This window comes from Gymnodraco acuticeps, unplaced genomic scaffold (genome assembly GCF_902827175.1).
Source record: "Gymnodraco acuticeps unplaced genomic scaffold, fGymAcu1.1, whole genome shotgun sequence".
NCBI classification, from domain to species: domain Eukaryota; kingdom Metazoa; phylum Chordata; class Actinopteri; order Perciformes; family Bathydraconidae; genus Gymnodraco; species Gymnodraco acuticeps.
Window position 1 is genome coordinate 1623044 of NW_022990235.1, and position 22959 is coordinate 1646002.

The 22959-nt window shown below is 41.3% G+C and overlaps 1 protein-coding gene across 7 annotated transcripts in view; it reads left to right on the plus strand.

The window, feature by feature from the left end:
- The window catches only part of cacna2d2a (calcium channel, voltage-dependent, alpha 2/delta subunit 2a), a 134894-nt gene that overhangs the window by 78598 nt on the left and 33337 nt on the right, over window positions 1-22959 (plus strand). For 2 of the 7 annotated variants that reach the window (XM_034219021.1, XM_034219023.1), the window contains exons 5-8: window positions 3725-3769; window positions 9220-9361; window positions 19559-19690; window positions 19920-19977. In XM_034219021.1, coding sequence (XP_034074912.1) covers window positions 3725-3769; window positions 9220-9361; window positions 19559-19690; window positions 19920-19977 — 377 coding nt within the window. The other 5 variants (XM_034219022.1, XM_034219024.1, XM_034219027.1 and 2 more) reach the window with 4 other exon arrangements.

Sequence of the window (22959 nt, forward strand, 5' to 3'; positions counted from 1 at the left end):
GTTTATATTGTTATTATAAATGTTCAATAAGGGAACTTATTATTAAAAGGAGTAATGTAAATAAAGATGTTTGTGATACCAATGTATTCACTAATGCTTCTGATACTAAGGATTTACTGAATGGTGCATTTTGATTGTACATGGTGCAGGTTTAGCACGAGTGAGGGATGTACAAGCTAACAGTGTAATAAAGTAAACACAGCTGTGCAAACAGCCATGAAACAAATGAAAGACGCTTGTTAAATAAAAGGAAAAACCAACATAGGCAAGGCAAGGCAAGTTTATTTATATAGCACTTTTCAACACAAGGCAATTCAAAGTGCTTTACAAAAAATGAAAGACATTAAGAAAAAGGCATTTAAAATCAGTCATTAAAAAGAAAAGCTAATAAAATAAACATTAAAAGAAAAAATACATGGATAAAAGTTTCAGTGCAGTCTAAGATATGAATAGTTCAATTAAACATTAAAAGAAAAAGTACATGGATAAAAGTTACAGTGCAGTCTAAGATATGAATAGTTCAATTAAAAGCAGCGACAAAAAGAAAAGTCTTCAGCCTGGATTTAAAAGTAGTCAGAGTTGCAGCGGACCTGCAGGTTTCTGGGAGTTTTTTCCAGATATTTGGAGCATAATAACTGAACGCTGCTTTACCATGTTTAGTTCTGACTCTGGGGACAGAAAGCTGACCAGTCCCTGAAGACCTGAGAGATCTGGATGGTTCATAATTTAGCAGGAGGTCAGAAATGTATTTTGGGCCTAAACCATTCAGTGCTTTATAAACCAGCAGCAGTATTTTGAAATCTATTATTTGACACACAGGAAGCCAGTGTAAAGACTTCAGAACAGGAGTGATGTGATCCACTTTCTTAGTGTTAGTGAGGACTCGAGCAGTGGCGTTCTGAATCAGCTGCAGCTTCCTAATAGATTTTTTTGTGAGACCTGTGAAGACACCATTGCAGTAGTCGAGTCTACTGAAGATAAAAGCATGGACAAGTTTTTCCAAATCCTGCTGTGACATTAGTCTTTTAATCCTAGATATATTCTTTAGGTGATAGTAGGCTGATTTAGTAACTGTTTTAATGTGACTGTTGAAACTCAGCTCAGAGTCCATGACTACACCTAGATTTCTGGCTTTATCTGTTGTTTTGAACATTGCAGACTGAAGCTCAGCGCTAACTTTTATACGTTCTGACTTGGCTCCAAAAACCATTACCTCAGTTTTATCTTTGTTTAATTGGAGAAAGTTCTGACACATCCAGTCATTGATTTGTTCAATGCACTTACTCAGTGTTTGAATTGGAGCATAGTCTCCTGGTGAAATTGTTATGTAAATGTGTGTGTCATCTGCATAGCTATGGTAACTTATTTTGTTGTTTTTCATTATCTGAGCCAGTGGTAGCATGTAGATGTTAAAGAGAAGAGGCCCCAAGATGGAGCCTTGAGGAACCCCACATGTCATATTTGTCAACTCAGATGTGTATTTACCTATAGAAACAAAGTTGTTTCTGTCCTTTAAGTAGGATTCAAACCAATTTAGAACTGTTTCCGAAAGTCCCACCCAGTTTTCCAGTCGGTCTAGTAATATGCTGTGGTCAACAGTGTCAAACGCAGCACTGAGATCTAATAATACTAACACTGAAGTTCTGCCACTATCTGTGTTTAAGTGGATGTCATTAAAGACCTTTACATACACTATACTTGAGGGACAACAAGCGTCTGAGTCACATAATCGTCATGCTCAACATCCAGTGCCCCCTTGTGCAATCTGTATTCACTGTGTACATGTCTCTATCGATTGCAACACAAAGCAGTAATAAGCGATAGATACAAAATAACAAAAACAACGATTAAGTGTTAGCAAGGGAGCTACATTGTTGGTTCTCTCACCAAACTCTTTCTCTTCGGTAATGTGTGTGTTTTTTGTGTGTATTAGTTCTTGTGGGTAAAGCTGCTGGAAGGTGTCCCTCGGGTGCGAGGAACCAAGCTTTTATTTACAGGAAGCAGCCCTGAATAATGAGTTGTAATGCCGCAGTAGTGAGAGTAAACTCTTCAGATGCGAGGGACCAGTCTGAGCAGGACTGGGCTCCAGATCAATCCTGCTGGCAGACACAACAACACTGTTGCTCTGCCACTGTCTCGCTCGCTCTCCCTCTTCTCTCTCTGCAGAGGCACAGGCTATTTTTAGCCTTGGCATCTCTTTCCCACTGCACCCACCACCACCCATTTCTCTCCACTCAATTCATCCCTCCATATCCCCCCGACTTCAGCCTCCATGCTCCCCCTCCACCTTAATCCAATGTAGATCCCTCCGCTCAGCTCCTCTGCTTACGTCCTCACTCCAGATCTGTGACGGAACTGGGGAGAGCTGGTAAGTAGAGGAGATGTGTCAGGGGACAGATTCAGCTCCTCCTCTATCTTGTCCACGCTCATTACCCAAAGACACAAGCTGCGTCCAGGCTGGTCTGCCCCCATGTTTGGTGTCAGTGAGAGTTTTTATCATACTGTGTCTTTGGTGAGTTGTTAGGGACTGAGCTGAGCTGAGTGGCTGACTGTGATTAGCACTGGAGGCCGGCCAAGGCCCCGCTCGTAGCTCTCACTGCAGGGAGGCAGCTGGGGGAAAGATGGAGGCTGACTGTGAAAGAAAAGTCCTTGTGTGCTTATGTATGTCCCTTTGTGTAATACCAGTAGGTGAGTAAGTTGTGTTTAAGACTCTCTCTACCTGTACTGTAGATCCCTCTTTCTCTGTGAGCCGTCCTCCCTCACCAGACCCTGACCACAGCTCCTCCACTGTGCTGCCCTTGAGAGCGTGTCCTCAGCCAGCCTCCTCGTGATAATGAGGCCGGCCCCACGGATGCTGCTCGCTCCAAACAACCCCTGCCCTCCCAACACTCCTGTGTTGGGGGTCTTTGCTGGGGGTAAAGGCCGGGAGCTTGGTGGTTAGAGGCTGAATCTGGGGCTTAAGCCTGTGACTGGTTATATTCAGTTGGTTATTAAAGCAAAAAACAGAGGAAAATTGCATACATTTACATTATTTTTCTTTTTTTCTGTTTCTTTCCTTTTGTGAGAGCTGTATTCCTGGAGTGAAAGCACAGCCCGCTGAGCTCGATAAGACTCCCAGAGAGGGCAACGTTTTGCGTTTATTCTTCTCTCACTGCAAACTGAGCTCATCATACCACAGCTTAAGTTTTCCACAACACATGAAAATGTTCCTACAGTGATTTTCACTAAGTTTGAACATGTGCCACATACATTGCATCTAAAAGATCCTTTTGATAGTGTACATTTTGTATTGTAAAAGCAAGAAAAGCACAGGTAAACATTAACGATGGCCCCAATTCATTAAGTGATCAGCAGGCAAGGTCTTTGAACGAGCAGCACAATACCTCAGCCCTGAAACTGGCTCACTTAAATGGAACGCAGCCGCCATCAACAAAGGTACCTCCACCTGTGCTTTCCCTGCTTTGGCAAGTCAAAAATGTTTGCTGGTCCATTAACAAAAGCATTGCCCAGATACATACAGCTATCTGCTCACCTTCTCATGACTCTCATTCCACATCACACTACTCTTCCTGTGTTCTGTGATGCTGATTATATTCTCATGCTGAACAGTGTGATTGAATATAAACATGACTCTCTAGCTTACCACCGCGATGAGTCGGGGTTGATATACACACTGCTATATCTTCTCTCATCACCTGTCTTTTCACTTTTCTTTTCTGCACAGGAGAGTGCCATTTCATACTACGATTCCAAAGCGGGTTCAGACTATGTGAGTACAGTACGGATTGCTCCCCCAACCCTCGTCCTCCTGCCTAAACCCAAAATATTACCCACTTCCCGCTAGGAATGTCACGAGAACCGATACTTTGTTTCCAAGTCGATGCCAAAGTTTTAAAAACACAAGGGTATTGTTTTTCTACAATACCATAAGTACTGTAAGGGCTCAAGCGTAATGGCATCCTGATGTCCAAGAAACATTAGAAACTGTGTTTGTGACACGGTAAATTACTAAAGATACCTCCAGGGGATGTACCCTACTTTGTATAATGCTACTTTGTGAATAACAAACCATGTTGAAATTGGCAAGAACAAAGCTAGTTAATATTAACTGTTAGCAGCCAGTGAACCAAGGATTTGTTGCAATAGAGTGCACAGAAGTTATACTCAGCAGAATGCTATTGGGAAAAGGTAAGTTAGGTTATCATGATGTGTTCAAATGTAGTCTTGTACATTTAATTTTTTGTAGTGAGAAACTTGAATACATCCAGTTGGTTGACGGATATGTTTTCACAGTAAATTCATATAGACATCATAGAGGGAATTATGAACATTTTATCAAAAAGCTGTAAGAAGGCGGTAATAAAAAAGTGTATGATAAAGTACATGAAATATACTGTTTTGATTTGCACTGTGCTATTGAGAATAGTGGAATTTCACTGGCATTTGTATCAACTATTACATTTCTGGTATTGTGACATCCCTACTCCCCACCCCTGCCACCCTGTCCTGCAACCCCAACCCACTCCTGCCCGGCCTCCTCGGTGTTGATGCCCCCCCTCCGGTCACAGGCCCCTGGGATGTCTGTGTGTGTTAGTGAGGTGACACTGCTTTATGGTGAGTTGGTGTGACAGAGCAGGGGCAGGCCGACGTGCATGTGACAGTGACTTCAGCTGTCCTCCCCCAGTCCTCCTTCCAGAGTGTTCTCCCTCTCCACGGACCCTCACTGTGTCCTCTGCTAAGCTCAACTGGAGGGGTTGTTGGAACTCAGCACACCAAAACATGAGTCATATCGCACTTCCACACAAGAGGACACCATTTCTACCACGTGTGCCATTCATACTGAAGAATATAAATGATATTGGAGGAACTTCCTGCCGGCCAGGTAACGTAGTTTCCTCCAGAAAAGATCTGCAAGTGCTGTTTGGTCTCCCCATGCCACCAGTTCCTCCCCAGGATAGGTCACACCCGGAGCCCGTGGTCGCTGATTGATTGAGTTTCGAAGAGGAGTGCTAGAATGCCCCCCCCCCCCCCCCCCCCCCCCCTAGATCACCAAAGCACAAAAAGATGTGAAGAGAGTGAGATAGAGAGGGGAAGAGAATGAGGCGGAGGAGCAATAAATCATGGTGTGATTTTCTCTTTGTGCACGCCACTCCTGTGATTAATGACACAGCGCTTTAGGGCCTGTCAGCACATCTAATTGGAGAACATCAGTCATCATTAACATGGCACACTGAGGTCCTAGCCAGTGACACCCCCCTGACCCCCACTTCACCAACCCCACAACCACCCAAAGACGGTGGCAGAGGTCAGTTAGAGGTCAGTCCTCATCCCTGCAACACCAAGGGTCACCCACCAGTTATTATATCTATATTCTTCCCACGATGACCCCTCTCAATCAAGGCTTTAATACCGGAGTGTAAATGTACGTTATGTAATAATGTAGTGCTGTACTATCAGGGAGATATGATCAGAATTCAGTTTTAAAAAGGTAAGTGATTGGCGGGCTCTCTTATTCCAGCCTTATCTCCTCTGTTCCCTATCCTGTACTCTATACCCTCATCTCTCCTCTTGTCACTGTAACCTTGATATTAAAGTGCAATGTGATGATTCGTTTTTAAGACTGCTCTTGTGCCAAAGCTTGACTGAGAAGCCTTCTAATTTTGTTCTCTTTTTCCACTACCTGAATGCCTCCGTTGGATTTCTGTGTTCATGGACTGTCCTGTTGTCTGCAAGCTGAACAATATTATGACTTTCAAGTCTTATTGGCCATCACTTAAAACACAGACAAAAGATCAGAACTAAAGATTCAGATTCAGATCTCGCAAAGGTTTTGCGAGATCTCGCAAAACATGTTATTTTTTTTCAAATAATTTTTTTTTTCTTCTCCATGTCCCCTAGGGGGCTCCACACACAAGCTTTGAGAGATCTCGCAAAACCTTTGCGAGATATCGCAAAACCTTTGCGAGATCTCGCAAAACCTCGTTGCAGTTTGTAGACCCCTAAGCACTCCTCTCCCTCCTCCAGCTGCAGATTGTGACCAATTCTTGATGTTTAGCTCGGATGAAGGCGCATATCGAACTGTTCTGATAAAAACGACTCTGTAGCTCGTTGTCTACCTTGCTATGATTGTAAAGTCATGTTGTTTGTATTTTTACAACGTTATGTTCATGAGTTATTGATCCGCGAAATTCGAATCTGTCAATAACTCAGCTCAGAGGGACGTGCATGTCCCCTCGCTCTGAATGTTCTCTTGAGGTGTCTTCACTTATGTGAAACCCTTTATATATACAGTCTGTGTGAAACCCGTGCCTATTGCCAAGCACTGATGTTATATCTTTATATTTAAGGCCAAGCTCAAAGTAAAATCGATGAACCACTCCATTGTTGTGGTTTCTGTGTTGCCGTAGCAGCCAAACTGACCAGGAAGTACTAAATGAAAAGTATTGCGAGATCTCGCAAAGGTTTTGCGAGATCTCGCAAAACATTTTTTATTTATTTTTGTTCAAATTATTATTATTTTTCTTCTCGATGTCCCCTAGGGGGCTCCGTAGAAATTCGCCCAGCCAATCAGAAATGGGAACCTTTTTCTCCCAGGAAAGTACCTGCTCTCTAGCAGGGACTAAACAGGGGGTGAAAAGGTTCTCATGAACTAAGTTATAGTTCAGGATTTTTTTGGTGTAAACGCAACATTTCAAGAACTATCGGAACTATACTGGGAAAAGTACTCCGGTGTGAAAGCGCCTTTTGAGGGTCTTACGTGACGTTTGAGGTTGGGAATGAAATGTCATCTCTGGCCTCTTCATCCTTTAATTAAACCTTTAGAAGGGGGGGATACAATTAACAAATTGGGTAATGAATCGAGCAAAACAGGTGGTGGATGGTTGAAGAAAATGAACCAATCAGTCTTTCCTGCGTGGATTTATTCAGCTCCTAATTAGACGCTGCCTTGGTTAATTATGATTGGGCTCTTTTGACGAAAGAAAAAAACCTCTCCCTGCCTGACATTGACAGAATTAGTGTCAGACTGAATTATAAACAAACACCTCAACCCCACAGTCATTGCTGTTTAAAAGCCAACATTTTATATCATTACAATTATTCTTAGAGTTGTCTGATTGTTATCATAGAGCTAAAGTCAATTTAACCTGGTGACAGTCATCATTTTTTATCTTTTCTCTTGCTTAGAAAGCCTGTTTAGTTCTGCCTCGGGTCTTTCCTCTTTATTCAAACGTGTACAAAACATCTGCATTGGATTGGAACAGGATCAAATAAAATTACCACTTATTTAGGACAATAAAGGACATTAAAGGGACATATTGAAGCCATATGACAGGTCCCAAATGTTTGGACTTAAAACCACATGCAAACAGTCTCTTCTCCACAGGGCATTAGAGTAAAACTAACTTAATAAATCATGTCTAACCTGCATTATAAACTGCAAAGACCGTTTCCAAAAGATATATCAGCTAATTCTTTCCTCACAACCTCTCACTCATCCAGATGAGCAGTCTGCTGATAAACAGGAATTATGTGGGACAATATAACAAATACAACTACATAGAACTTTTAGAAAAGGGCTACTGATTACTAAAAATGTAACTTTGAGGAAGCCAAACCATGTGTAATGTTCAATCAACTGATTATTGGTATTTAAGTATTTAATTATCTGGTGTGTTCACAATTATCTGTCCTAACTTATTTCCATGTATTCATATCTCTCATGAGCTGTTCTGTCAAAACACTGTGTTGTTCCTTATGTTGACTTTCAATGGGACTTCAGCACAACTATCCCCCTGCTCGTCCCAACAACAGCTTGTAATTACATTTTAATAGTCAATTAAAGTTGGCCCATCAATCAATTCTCCCCTCGACATGGTGTTTTGATTTCATATCTCCAAAAAACAAACAGTTTTTATCATGTCAGATCTAATTAACCCAGGCTGCTTTATTAAAATGAAAGGTGCATATTGCAGTTGCACATTTATTGCACTGATTTGTATTCAATGAAAATGTGCTCTTTACCAATCTGAATACATAAAGATGTCGGTATGTACAGTATGTCTAAGGCTGCATCTGACTTGTATATAGTGTTATAAGTGTGCACACTTAAATGTATACAAATAATAATCAAATAAACTGAGTCAGAAAGTGGGGTTATTTCTTAATGCCTTTTATTTGTTGTCACATCCCACAATTGCTACATCCTGTGGGAACAGACACAGATTTGACTCCATAGATAACTTATCAAGATAAAAAGCTTAAATGTCTGTTTTTGCTGGATTCCTTTGCTATCTGACTGTTTTCGTTTGTGATATGTGTGTCAGGCTTTCTGATCATGAACAATAGCTACACACAGAAGCTGTAAAAGTGCTAAAATATCAGAAATATGCAGCATTAGCACTGTTGTTGTTCAAACCATCACAGAGAAGAGAGAGTCTGTTTTTAATATATGCTATGATTCAAATGGGTGGGAGACTAAACCGTCAGTAAGTGGTGTTGGCTGCGAGTTATTGTTGGGGTAAATTTGTATGGCACCTCATGTGTCTGAGATAGAAATCTGGGTTACTAATGAGTCTCTCTGTTTGGTGACTGCTCTGATACCTGCTGCTGTTCTCTGATGAGAGGCAGAGTATAGACCCACATAAATCAGCAAGCAGACAAAAGGCAGTATAATTGCTATTTGTATTCTTAACGTTATCCAAGGAATGTTTGACTCTGTGTCAGAAAGAGAGACAATATCCTCTATGTACCAAAGCCACAGATGGGCGCTGTAAAGCCCCGATATGGGAGGTGACAGAATGGGTTACTATATTTGTATGTATACCCTCGTTTATATTTGTATACTCACTTAGATTTGTGTGTGTGTGTGTGTGTGTGTGTGTGTGTGTGTGTGTGTGTGTGTGTGTGTGTGTGTGTGTGTGTGTGTGTGTGTGTGTGTGTGTGTGTGTGTGTGTGTGTGTGTGTGTGTGTGTGTGTGTGTGTGTGTGTGTGTGTGTGTGTGTGTGTGTGTGTGTGTGTGTGTGTGTGTGTGTGTGTGTGTGTGTGTGTGTGTGTGTGTGGTGTGTGTGTGTGTGATGTGTGTGTGTGTGTGTGTGTGTGTGTGTGTGTGTGTGTGTGTGGTGTGTTGTGTGTGTGTGTGTGTGTGTGTGTGTGTGTGTGTGTGTGTGTGTGTGTGTGTGTGTGTGTGTGTGTGTGTGTGTGTGTGTGTGTGTGTGTCAGCAGACGGAGGACGGGGAAGAGGAGAACCCCCTGGAGAGCTCGACGTCCATGGAGCTGGAGTTTGTGGATGATCCCAATTTCAAATACCAGGTCAACTACTCTTCAAGTGCTGTCCAGATTCCTACAGACATATACAAAGGCTGTAAGTAAACAACAATACTTTTTATGTGTTAAAGTTCTGGTGGAAAGGTGATTGTGGCACTGAATTGTAACACATTGATTGCATTAACTACTACAGTTACAGTACATACATAGCTGTAGTTGAAGTGTGTAAACCTTCAACTGCACCTCTCCTTCTCCTGTGTTGGTAAGATTGATTCATTGAGAGATATATTAAATTAGATACAAATGATAATAATAAATCAAGACAAGGACTTGGAGATGATTTACTTTATTTCATTATATATAAAAAAATTCGAATGAGATATTTTTTTCTTATTTCACGCTTTATGTATAGATATTTTTTCCATTTATCAGACAATACATTGCCTATATTGCCACATATGGTGACATGGTACTAAAACTTACAGAAGGATGGGGGCAAAGTCCATAGGGACTTGGCATGGGAACCGGAAGGTCACCAGTTCAAGTCCCCGAAAGACCAAGTGCTACCGAGGTGTCCCTGAGCAAGGCACCGTTCCCTACACTGCTCCCCGTGCGCCGTACATAATGGCAGCCCACTGCTCCTAACACTAGGATGGGTCAAATGGGACTATTAAGGATATTTCAAATAAAAAAAGACGAGGTATAGACAATGTTTATACCTGTATGAGACATGTCTCTGCCTGGTTCATACACAAACTGGGCTGTGGATGGATGACAGTTTTGACTTGACCTCTCCTCTCTCTCTGTATTTTAGTTCAACCTCACCCTCCCTTTATATCAGCCAGCACTTGAGCACAATACCATGATTTCAGATGACAGTCCCTCACACTAGATCTGTACTGTATTTTTTCTCCTGCGTGGGCAGGGTCCACGAGCAGGGCACCGCGCTGCCCTGCGGACATAACAGCCTCCTTAGTCTGCAGCCGCAAAGTGGACAAAAGAGAACAAATGTACCTTTGGGGACTCTGATTTCGCTTGGCATGTTCCCTCTGTTATCAACCTCTAACCCTTTATTCAGTGGCTGCCTGTCTCTTTAAAGACTCAAAAAGCAGAGCATGTGCGGAAAGACAGCCATTTTCACAGAGGCATTTTTTCTTTCTGTTATTATCTAGCTCTTCACCCTCTTTGTTGAACAGGCAGTGTATGGCACCTGTCTGTGACAATGCCCTCCAGCTGTGTCTCCAGACACATCTTGTCAGAATTAGACACTCTTGGTTCAGGAGAAGATGTCAGAGGCCACTGGTAACTCACAATAGAGCAATCAGGCCTGCACATTGTTCCCGGAGACATTTTGTGCCAGCCCTGGTTTGAAGATATGAGTCAGAGAATAAAGGCCTGTTGATTGAGCCCGGTGGAGACTCGAATAGTAGAGTGGTACAGTGCATGAAATTAGTTTTTGCACTTCTCTTCTGTGGACAATGTTTACTATTGATGTTGTTTAGTTAGCTCCCATTGCGCGGTCTGCTTTGCTGAGATTGCCAAATGCAGATTTTGTGCCAACTCCATTATGTACATGTGTGCGCCGTTTTAGTCGTTTGCCGATAAATAAACAAAATACATGTTGCTGTTCAATTGGACAGTAACTTTTAAAGACTCTTAGCGACCAAATCACAATATCTCTTTGCTAAAGGACAAGGAAAGGTCATTCAATAAAAGCTCCATATACTGTGAATAAAGTTGTTTGTGGCTCCAGAGGGAGCTGTGCAAAGTCTGTTAAATACATCATACTTTGGTTAAGAACTACAAGTTTGAAAATGTAAATAATATAATGAACTCACCAGACCCTTTTAGCTTCTCATCTCAGCTTGAAACTAGCGGGTTGAGTCTAAATAATCCCCTCTAGCATAACCCACGTGAATCTCGGACAAAATATCTCTGGTTCTTTTACATAAACTTCTATCCTTGTTATGGATATCATTTTTAACCATCCCATCATGACTTTGCCTACCTTATAGAAGGGCAAACCTGTTGGTGGAGTCCTCTTTTATCCAACTTAGCTTATAGACACATACTGTACATCACGTTGTTCATGTCACAGTAATTATTATCTGTATGATGTTTTATCCCTCTGGTGTCAGCCTGGAGGGGGCCTTGGAGAGGATGTCTGAGGAAACTAATGTGGGCGGATGGTTTTCCTCTGGGTGTGGAGAGGTCTGGATCTCCAGTATATCCGTGGGTTTGGGATTAGCAGGAGAGAAGCATTGTGAGTGGGAAGCTTCAGCACCCAATCCTCAGGGGGAGGCCAGAGGAAAGGCAGAGAAAAGGAAAGTGTGGGAACAATGGAGCACAGTCCAAAGTACAGCATAATGTTCAACAGTTGTTGTGAAATTCTCAAGTGTGGTTTATTAGCACTGACTTCTTGTTAGCTGACTTTGATTCATACACATGTTTGACGCACTGAATAAATTGAATGTTGAACGTGAATCGTCACAGAAAGATGGGTGTCCTTGGGGATGGACTAAGAGGGAATACAGATAGAAAAAGGGCTATGAGGACAGACACTTTAATAATAGAAACCATTTAGACTCTAAAAAAAAGAAAATGCTTTTTTTTGTGGCTCTAAATTAGAGCCACAAAAAAAAGCATTTTCCTTATTTTTTTTTTATTGTGATCCTTTCTGCAGCTAAATGAGGCAGTGGATGCGTCCTGGTTTGATTTGTCTGCTAGGCCCATAGACGGCTAGGCCCCATGTCCGTTTATTGAGATTGAGAGTGTTCCCTGAGCGCAGTAATGAACCATTTTATGATTCATTATCCCACCGCTGATTCCTGCTGCCAAGTCTGCAAACTTTCTAATTAGCTTAGGTCAAACATTCATACAGTTTTCCTCTAATTATCATTGCTTATTACAGGATGGACATTGCAACATAGCCACAGAGGAATAAATTGATGTGCTTGGTGTCGTCTTTGGAGAAACAGGTTTTATTTTCCCATCAGATTTTGCAGAAATGGTGAGGAAGACTCAGGTATTTGCTGAATAATTGCCAAGGACTGGCTCTGGAAATATAGTGTTTGTAATAATCAGCATTGAGGGAATATACAAGATATTCTTGGCGACTATTTTGTAGTTTCAGTCGAATCTCGCTGGTAATTGGACCTCGTTCATGTGGCAGATAGAGGATACTAATTCAGATTGAGTCATTCCACAGTTGCATGTCCATTATAACAGGTTGAAAATATGGCAGTAAACCAGCATTCATTTAAAAGGTAGCAATTATGTGTGTACTGTACACTCGGTGTGTGAATACGCTACTTTTTCTGTGAGAATAAGCGGCCACTGTTCCCAGCAGGGAAGAAAGAAAAGCACCAGTGAATGTGGGAAGCCCTTTCATTGAATTTGAAGTTTAAATCCGCTGCATGCACCGCCTTTTCTGACGGCCTAACGTCATGTTGTCAGTTTGCTATTGTAGCCATGCACAGTGAGAAACTTGCTTATCAGAAATGAATGGCGAGGCCTGGCTAACTGTGCGTGCAGATGAAAGAGCAGAGCTTAAATGTTTTGCATGGAGCGATTACCCAACCACACACACACCCAATCCCCCCCCCCCCACACACACACACACACACACACACACACACACACACACACACACCACACACACACACACACACACACACACACACACACACACACACACACACACTAACCATGATTACCACCATTCCCTGTGCCTGACTCTTTGATTGCTCTTTTCTTACATTTTGGACCATATCGGGGGTATATGTTGTAAGTTATGTACGACCAAACTTTACATATTGACAACATGTTTTAAAGTATCCCTTAATTATTTAAATTGATTTGCTACTATGAATGTATTATATAGTTATTGTTTTCCTTCATTTTTTCTTGTTTGTTAATTCATTGATTCTCCAAGACTTCCCATACTTTAAACCTGCTTTATAAATAAATCTGTAGCTGCTATACTGTAGCAGCTACAGAAAAGAACTGTTAGCAGAATACTGACATATTATAAGCTTTCAAATTGATAAAGCATTTTTAGCAAATACTTACTTATCCATCCAACAGATACTCAAAACATTAGCAGTCGTTGGGAGTTGTATTTTGTTGTTTTAATAGACGTTAGTTCAATATGCAGTCAGTATTCAGTAGTGTTTGCTCTCAACGAACTTCTAAGGAAAATATCTTTCTTCATATCGTGCTTAACGCTGCACTGTGCATTTCAGTTAAATGCTTAGTTTGTCTTTCTTACATTCACAGACTAAAATCACGGGAAAAAGTCAGCAGTAATAATTGAGCGAGAATCTTAAACCTTCAATTATTTATGAGACTTTAATTCAGAATCACAGCCTAGACCAGCAGCGCGCTTCTTCACCCTGCCCTTTGTATGTTAACCTCCTTTCTGATTCTGCACTCTCTGGTCTGTGGTTGGATCCCCTGCGAGAAGCTCCTAGCAAAAGTCATCCAATGTACCTTTGTATAGAGCAGATTGCATGGGGCGTATGTAATGTGCAGTGGGAAATTGAGTGCAAGAGATACAGCAGTGTCTTTTGGAGATTTAAAAAGAAGAGAAAGATTTGCATCTAGAGGGAATCATGTGAGTGAAACTATATCTGATGTCTCATCTTGTTTAACATGGATCTGGAGAGAAGGCAGCTCACCTGGTTCTGCAGGGACAAAGGAGACTTTTGGTAGAAAGCCCAAGGTCTGTTCACAAAAGGAAGGGAGAATGCAAATGATCCTTTAATTCTCAGTAAAATGCTCTGCTATGGTTCCAACTAACGTATGTTTGCATTTTATTTTGTGCTGTTGCCAAAGATTTTTAAATAACATGCTACATATGTCATCTTTAAGTCATAAGCAGCAAATCTTGAGATTTGCCCAAGCTAAATGTAAAATGTCATCTCTGTGAGTGTGTGTGTTTGTGCATGCACAGTACACGCAGCCCGTAGTCTTTGCACACGCCCCAGGTTCCTTCCAGTGGAGGGAGCTGTCCTGTCAACCAACTCACGCCATGCTGGAGATCAACTCAGCCCGTCTCAACATCAAACCAGATTTAAATGTGTGGAAAAAAAGCAAAAGTGATTTGTGGGGGGGGGGGGCTGGGGGAAAGAGTGCAAAAGAAAAAAGGAAATGATAGAGAGGGGATAAGGGAAATGGGTTTTAAAGTTAAACCAAAAGAGAGGAAAGACAGTGTAAACACTGCGGGCTGTATTTCTGACGTTCTTGACTTTACAGACTCCATCTTCCTCTCTCTGCCCCTCACCCATCCTCCCCTATAGTGTGTGCCCAGTGAAGGGGCACTATCATTTACCAGCACACTAATTAGAACAGTCAGCACAGCACAACTCCACTTCACTCACCACCAGGCTCACAAATTACATTTCATGTTTGTTATTTACTGCTCTTCTTTAATTAGAAAGAATATTTGGAGGAGTTCTCTGGAGGTGAAATATCTCCCTTCTCTCTTATTCTGTATATTGAATAATCATCCCTCCTCAGAGACATTTCCATCACAGCCTGAGATTACAATTTAGCAAAAACCAACGTCCTCACTGACAAATTCACTCACACTAAATGCTATTCCTGAGTGAGACTGCTTGAAATCCTTCTCATGAATTGTAATTATAATTAGTTGGTGCTGCTGTTCCAGTTGCAAAGAAATTATTGGAGACCCTTCTTTTTATTTTTTAAAGCACAGAACAATTAGGTTACACAATATCTTCTGGATGTTATTTTCTAAACCCATGGCTACAAAAAGACACATTTTTCTCAGGGAAGGCTTAGACTTTGTTTTAGCTCATCTTTGTGGATGTGTGAGCTGCTGCCAGTTCCTGTTGCTGCTGTTTTCTTCTTCAGGATGAAAGGTTTAATGTTCGGGCTCTTTAACACTCCGCCAGGCCGCAAAGCAGCCCCGAAAGAAGAGGAGAACAAAAAGACAGACCGAGAGGAAACAAGGGAGAGGGGAGCTGGAGAAGGAATTGGGTTGACAACACAAAGAGACACAGAAGGAACAGATGTAGAGGTGCTGGTCTGAAGAGGCTTCAAACAATGGTGTGGGTTTGTCGCCCAGATTAAAACGAAACATTTTCTCACTTGCATTTAATGTTATTTGAAAACCGCTCACATTGAAATGCTTAAATTATCCATCGTTCCGGGAGAATGCTGGTCGAAATACATTTTCAAACGTTGCAAATAAATACTATTAATTTCTTAGTTTAGGGCTAAAAGCAAAGTCTTTTAAAAATGAAAACAAGATTATCAAACAAGCTAAATTTTTAAGGATGAACCGACTATTTAAGTGAAATGACCAAAGGTTTATGGATATAATCTGAACCTCTCTTATTACATTTTACTGCCAAAGACCATTTTGTGAAGCCCTAGATTGTTAGTAAACTATGAATGATGTTGACTGCTCTATCAATTACCTGAACGTACAGCATTTGAAAAGCATCCTTCTTTTCAACACATGGCTTTGGGAAGGATATTCACCCTTTTTAGATAAAAAAACAAGCTGTATTTATCTCAGTGTTTAGCTTCCTGTCTGTTTGAGTAATGTCACCTATATGTCAAAGCAAGTAGAATCGAACAACATTTCTACCACTTAGTCACTCTGCTAAAGAGGAGAATATGTAAATGCTTCATGGCGATGACAGTGATAACGGTTATGTCCCTTTCACCAGACTTAGCTAATAGCTTCAGCTCCATTACCATTATGGATGTCTTAAGAGGGACCACTTGTGTTGCGCTCTGATTTATCACGGGACACTGCACCTCTTGTTCTGCTCTGTGTGTACAGTAAATGCAGACACCTATTTCTTTAATGTTGGATTAATACAGGGCATAAGGCGAAGATCTGTTTGGATGGCTCTTTATCTCGAGTATATCAGTGTGAATAATGTGTGGGTTGGTGGGTAGGGTCATAGGCTGTGGTGGTGGTGGTGGGGGATTGAAAAATGATCTCATGCAGAGATGCTCCATAAATCCCCCTCATAATTGTTTCCCTACTTGGTGTGCAGTCTTGCTCCATAAAGGGGTAAAGCCAAGGGTGCTCTAAATGTCAGGGGAGCGGCGCGCTGATGAATTACCTTTTTAAAGATATCAGAGAGAGGCGCGCTTCATGTGAAAGATGAGCCCAACACAGCGCTCGGAGGCCCTGTCTGCCTGTGTGGGCATATTTCTCCCCCAGGGGAAATTTGGCTTTTTATCAACTGTCCGAAAGAAGTCACAGCATATCCTAAATGAATAAATCAAAGAGAATTAGTTTGCTCTGTTCTCTTATCTCAGATGTCCTCGTTTTTCCTGTGGAGATCACCTGCAGATGCGTTTGTGTGGGTGTGTTTGTGTGCGTGTGTGTGTGTTTGCAGAATTGATAGCAGGGGTGGCTCACATCTGGATCTGACTGGTTTAGTTTAAGCTGGCAACAAACACACACACGCTTTTGTCAGTCCTATTTATAACCCTTGTTTGAAAAACCAAGACTGACAAACACTTGGGTTTAAATAATGACTCACACTTCCACCATTTCGAGATCCATCGTGAACACACACACACACACCTTCAGGATATGAAGTGTGTGTGTGTGTGTGTGCAGCATTGCAGCTGATAATCCTTGCATAGGCAGAGTTTGGTTGATGCCTTGATGTTAGTCAAGGTAATAACAGAGATGGTTGCAGGATGTCTCTTTGCCCTTGGCCTGTCTGGGACAGCTATCATTACAGACCCAGTGCCTCTCCAGATAAGAGCACCCAGGCTGTCGCCGCAGCAACCTGCTGTGATAGCTCATGCTTAAAGGATAATACTTTTTACACATTAATCAGATGGTGCTTTGACCACAGAGTATTGCACGGCCCAGATGAAATTGAAATGCGTGGTTTGGTTCCCTGATAATCTCCACACACACATCAGTAATATGTGGCCACTGATCGTGCTGAAGTGAAAACCGAGTCATGGGAACGACTGTGGCAAGTTTGAATATTTATATTCAAAATGCAGATATTCTGAGAGCCTCACTTATTTATTTCTTTACTTCAATCTTGCTAGTTCTTGAGACCATCTGGACCGTTAGCAAATGTAAACTCTCCGTTATTATCAGAGATGAGAAGCTGTTTCACTTTTAAGTTCTGGAGAAATGCAAACACGTTGTAGCAGAAACATCCCTGGTACACATTTTTCAGGATGGTAATGTTTTACAACGATGAGCTGTCCTAGCAACTCCAACCATAAAGCATGACGACCAACTTTTCACCAGCTAGTTGTTCACCTACAAAGCAAAGGATAAATGCAATCTAACCTTTTGTTACATCCTAAGAGAGCACTTCAAATAATCAATTCTTTGACCTCTAAGTCTTTGATTTCTGCCATTTTCAATTTAGCAGTTTAAAGTGAAGTTTATTTTGTGTGGGTTTTTCCTCTCTCCTTCCCTCATGAGCGAGAAATTGCCTTTTCAGGTTGTGAAAGCAGCCACTCATTCGTGTTAATTTCTGTGTTGCTTTCCATCAATCGTCCACCCCCTCTCTCAGGGTTTTTATGTTTATCCCCATCTGTAAGACTGCCTCTATCCTCCTCCATTCTTCCTTTGTGTTTACGTCCATGAATTTTGAGAAAAACATGTTGAGGAGCTCCCCTTGGTGATGGCAGCAATTTAGCTTTCATATATTCCTATCCTCGCGACACTGCTTAGTGCTGCTGTAGTGAGTGTGTGTGTGATTGTTTGAGTGCATTTGCTTCACAGTATGCTAAAGAGTATTGAAACTAAGCTTTTATTTTGAGCTACAATTTAGGAGAGAGTCTGACATTGACAGCGTGGAGGTGAACACTCATCTGAAAATATAAAAACAACATTATGTTTTTTAGGATGTCACGTGATTATTCAAAGGCTTTCAGTAGAGAAGGTGGCGTACGTTGTAAGGTCGGTGGCCTGATTTATACCTCTTAACTGACAGCTCGTCAAACACTGAGCAGTAATTGAAAAGTGGATAATGATCGTTGTTTTGTGTGAAATTCAAACCAAGGGTTGGAAAAGCTGGTCTTGTAGGGTCAGCGGCTTCTCTAGTTTTGTAAGGGTGAGTAATTAAATCAGAGAAGCGAGTGAAGTATTCCTCAGCTCAGTGCCTCGTCTTGTTTCCTCTTTAATCAGGTGGCTATTAAACCTCTGATTGCACTCCCTAACTTCTGACTTCAGCTTGGCTGTTAAACACAGACTGAAAGCATGTTTGTGTGTGTGTGGGTGTTTGACAAAGAAAAGCAGTCTTTGGATCAAAAAGTGAAAAACAAGGGGAAGGGTAAATGCAACACACAACCACACACACGGTCCTAGTTATTCCTCTTCTTGTTGACTCAATGATTAATACTTCTCTCCACAGCCATAAATCATTTCCCCAGGGTACCACTGACCTGTGAGATATATCTGTGACCTCACGTATTACTCAAAACACTCACATTGATGCATTAAGCCGCACATGCACCACAAATCCTCTTAACACAAAAACACGTTCATTGACATTTGCAGAAATAGTTTGTGTTTCATTGCTATAAAACAGTTCTGAAATGAATTCTGCCTCGGCATGCTGCTAGTGACATATGACCTCCTCCAAGGTCATCCCAGATTCCCCCTCCTGCACCTCTGGGAGATCACCCAGATTAGAGCGATGTCGGCCACCGCCGGCCGGGCTGCCTGCATATATCTGTTCCTGTGTTGTCGGCTTACTGCTGCTGGCACGGGCAAGGTTGTTCAGCAAGGAGAGTTGACCTTTGGGTTGAAACCGAGAAAAAACCTGGTGTTGTGCACTATATTTAGGGCTCATTGTTTGAGTTTTTAAAATAATATATCAGGCAATTTATCTGTGTTTTTTATATTGAAAAACAGGTGCAAAAAGATCAACAATACAAAACTCTGAGGGTTTAAATCGGATTATAAAAAACTATTTTTAGAGCCTGTTAGTTTAAGCATTTATTACTTATTTTAAACTCAACTTTGCTTTGAGGGACTATAACAGACAGCACATTTACATTTTCTCTTCTTTTTTATTATTTATAACCAGAAGCTTATTCAAAATGATGCCAAAGGACTTTGTTTTTTTCTCAAAACTCCCTTTTAGTGTCCTCTTGCATCTTGAATCACAGCATTCTGCTTGAAAGTCTTTTTAAACTTTATAGTTTTCTTTTGAAAACTGAAAAGAAAAATGGTAAACTGATCAAACAGTACAAAATAAGCATTAGCTATATTATTCACCATATCACTTTTGTGAGTCTAATTGGTTTGTTGCTCCTACAGCTCCGACCATCCTCAACGAGTTGAACTGGACCCAGGCGCTGGAGAAGGTCTTCATTGAGAACCGTCGGGACGACAGCTCTCTGCGCTGGCAGGTGTTCGGCAGCGCCACAGGAGTGACTCGATATTACCCAGGTAGGCCGCAGGGAACAGAGTCAACAGGCTGCCTTATAACTCACGGCAAGATAAAGTCTAAATTGACCCTAGGGGCTCCTCCGCTGCAGAACATTGGCAATCTCTTATCAGATGGCTGTACTGGTGACTCGATACACAGGACTAAATTATGATTACTTTGATATAATCTGATAAGAAATATCCTACAGTACACTGAACGGCTTATAACTTGTTTTCTTGCTCTCTCCAGCCACTCCATGGAGGGCGCCCAAAAAGATTGACCTGTACGACGTCCGCAGAAGACCTTGGTGAGTGCCATCTTTATTAAGATCTGGATCAGAATGAGTGGGATTTTATTTATGTTCTGCCATTGTTAATGCCCATTGGCCATATTAGGGAGCATTTGGCGTTTTTCAAATAACCTACCTCTCATTTTGGTCTCAATTGTCTTAGTGAAGATGAGTGTTGAAAGGCGTGAGTTTTGGGCACCAGTTGAGTTCAGCTGAGCGTTAGGATTGGATGAGATTGTCTCGCTTGGAGCAGACAGCTTCTAACTAAAACAAACAGGAGCAGAGTAAAAGTGCAGAAATGTAACTTGTCACTGGAACACCTGGGCTGACAGCAGAAACACTGTCACACTGTTTACAAATGGTGACTAACTGTTGTTTCCTGACCTGAGTCCTTACACAATGTCTGTGTCATTGCCATTGCTTTTTCCTGTTATATTAAAAATCATTTGTTATCACTTCATCATCTTGATCTTTTTAAATCTTTGCTCCATGCTTCAGTGAAAAGCAGTAAACTACTTACATTCAACTGTTATAACATGCATTTATTTGTGTATCAATACAATGCCTTTATAGGAAGAACGTTTTAAATATTTTTTTTTTTCTTTTACTAAATGTGCTATAACTTTACATTTCTGTGCTTTATGTTACCACATAATCCAAAACAATAACTCTTAAATGTAGTCTTTCATTTGGATTCCTGTACAGTGCTTCGTCTCTTGTAGACCTCCCTTGCTCCAACTCGCCCGGAGCTAAATAAAGAATATTGTTTAGTGAAACGGGATTAAAATGGTTTCTCGCCCGTATTTATCTCAGTAAGTGATAATGTTGGTGCATTGTCTCTTGCTACGAGGACATAGCAAGATATGGCCTAATGTTATTGTTTAAAATTCCCATCATTGCCTGTGGGTCTCTGTACAGTAAGTAAAACAGGCTGGACAGAACTAGGCTGCATTCGGCCAATCAGCCCCTCTACCCCCATGCCATCTTCTTGTCCACCCTTCCTCGTTCAATCTACCTGCCACTGTCACATCGGCTTTGTGGCAGTTCTGCCTGTTGCCTGGTTACAGGTTGGAGTGGACTGGACATAAGCATGACAGCCATGTTGATTAGACCTGACCCCGTTCCATCTCTGTCTGGATCCAACTCAAGCTGAGTGGATTTTTTAGGTCAGCCCAGGCTGTCACATGAAGTCAATGAGCTCATACCAAACAAACAAAAGACGAGCAGAGAAAGAAGCTTCATGCATTGTGATGAAGTTTGATTGAAACTCAAATCCAAAATGCACATCTTGTAATGTTGTAACCACGTCTGAAAGAGAATAATTTAATTCATTTTTAGGAGTAAATTAATACTTCTGATGCCTATTTGCTTTTAAAGTTTAATGTTTCAGTCAAGGTTCAATTTATTCATCCATAAAAACATGGAAATTATAGTGCTCCAATTCTAAACAAACAGCACTGGTTATAAAAGCATTATAAATAAATACCCTTTAAATACACATAAAGATATATTCCATAACAAAAATGTTTAAAGGAATCAAACAAACAAAAACAACATCAGAAGAAACAAACATTTAAATGGATTTAGTTTACAGCCTCCTTCATCAAGTTGTGGTTGTACTGTTTTATCCTTTGTTTGAGTCAGTAAAATGAAAAGTGATCGCCTATTACTGTACCTCCCTGTATCCAGGTGTTCCCTGACAGTTTAATGAAGCTAACAACAGAAGTCTCCCCAGTGCTTCACTGTCACAGAAGCCAACAGCGTAAACATGAGAAATTCTGGAAAACACAAGGCAGTGTGTAGCAGGATGAGTTAAAACATGAATTCTGTCTCTGATCTGTCAGCGATACAACCATAATACACCCGAGTTTAATTCTCTTACACATGTTTTGACTTGGGGACTCCTCCCGGAGACAGGAAGGAACAAGGAAGCAGAAAGATGAGAGCGGCTGCTGAGCGACAGTGTGACAAGGTTGGACAGAGGAGGAGGCGTATGTTTGCAGGAACACCTTGTCTCCCCCCTGGTCTTCCATGTTTGTCACTCCTGTCGAGCTTTTTTTTTAGATGTCAGAGCCTTTGAAATGTCTTTGGCCCGTTGCTTAGCAACTTGTGCCCAGCAGTGCTGAGTTGCGGGGCAGGGAGTGTCATGATATGTCAGGTCAGCCGTGTGTGATTATAGTCTAACTGCTGTCTCCTCGACTGACACTCTGCAGAGCGGACGGCCAATCACACGCCTTACAAAAACAGTCAACAGGGGTTAGCTACGCCCGTCATGTGTGCTTGCATGAGATAGCAGCCTCCGTCACGAGGACAGAAACAACAGATGCGAAGATGAACACCACTCATGCACAACACTTATAATAAAATCAAATTGATATTTAAATTCTACTCACTTTTTGTGGGACGTAATAGGAACTTTAATTATACACTTCAGCTGCTGTGTGTTTTTTGCTTGTTTAAAAAAGAAAAGGAAAAAGGTGTTTCAACAGTTGGATGACGTCTGAGAGCCGGCATTGCTGAGAGACGCACCGTCTACTTGCCGGGTGCCTGACTGAAGCGTGCATATTGATAATCGATACAAGACACTAGACCACAAGTTATAATTACAGCATAATGCTTAGTGCTCTATAATGAGTGTTCTGCATAATGTCAGACACACAGCAAGTTATCTGACCCTGACCACCATAAGATAAAAATCATTTAAGATGTTGGATCAGTTTTTTTCGCTTATAATTGATATTAATGTATATATTTATATTAGGTTTAGAACGATGCAATCACTGATTCCATCCAGTATAATTCACGATGCTGAGTTCATAATAAAAGATACAATTTAAAACACCATTGAATTCTGTCACTGCGGAAATAAGATACATTTAAGTGTCAAGTACGATTTTGCCCAAATAAGTCAAAACAATTGCTAAGGACAAACATATAGGGTTGAACAACATACAAGCCAAAACCATTTTAAATTAATGTACAGTCAATAATGTCCAAGCA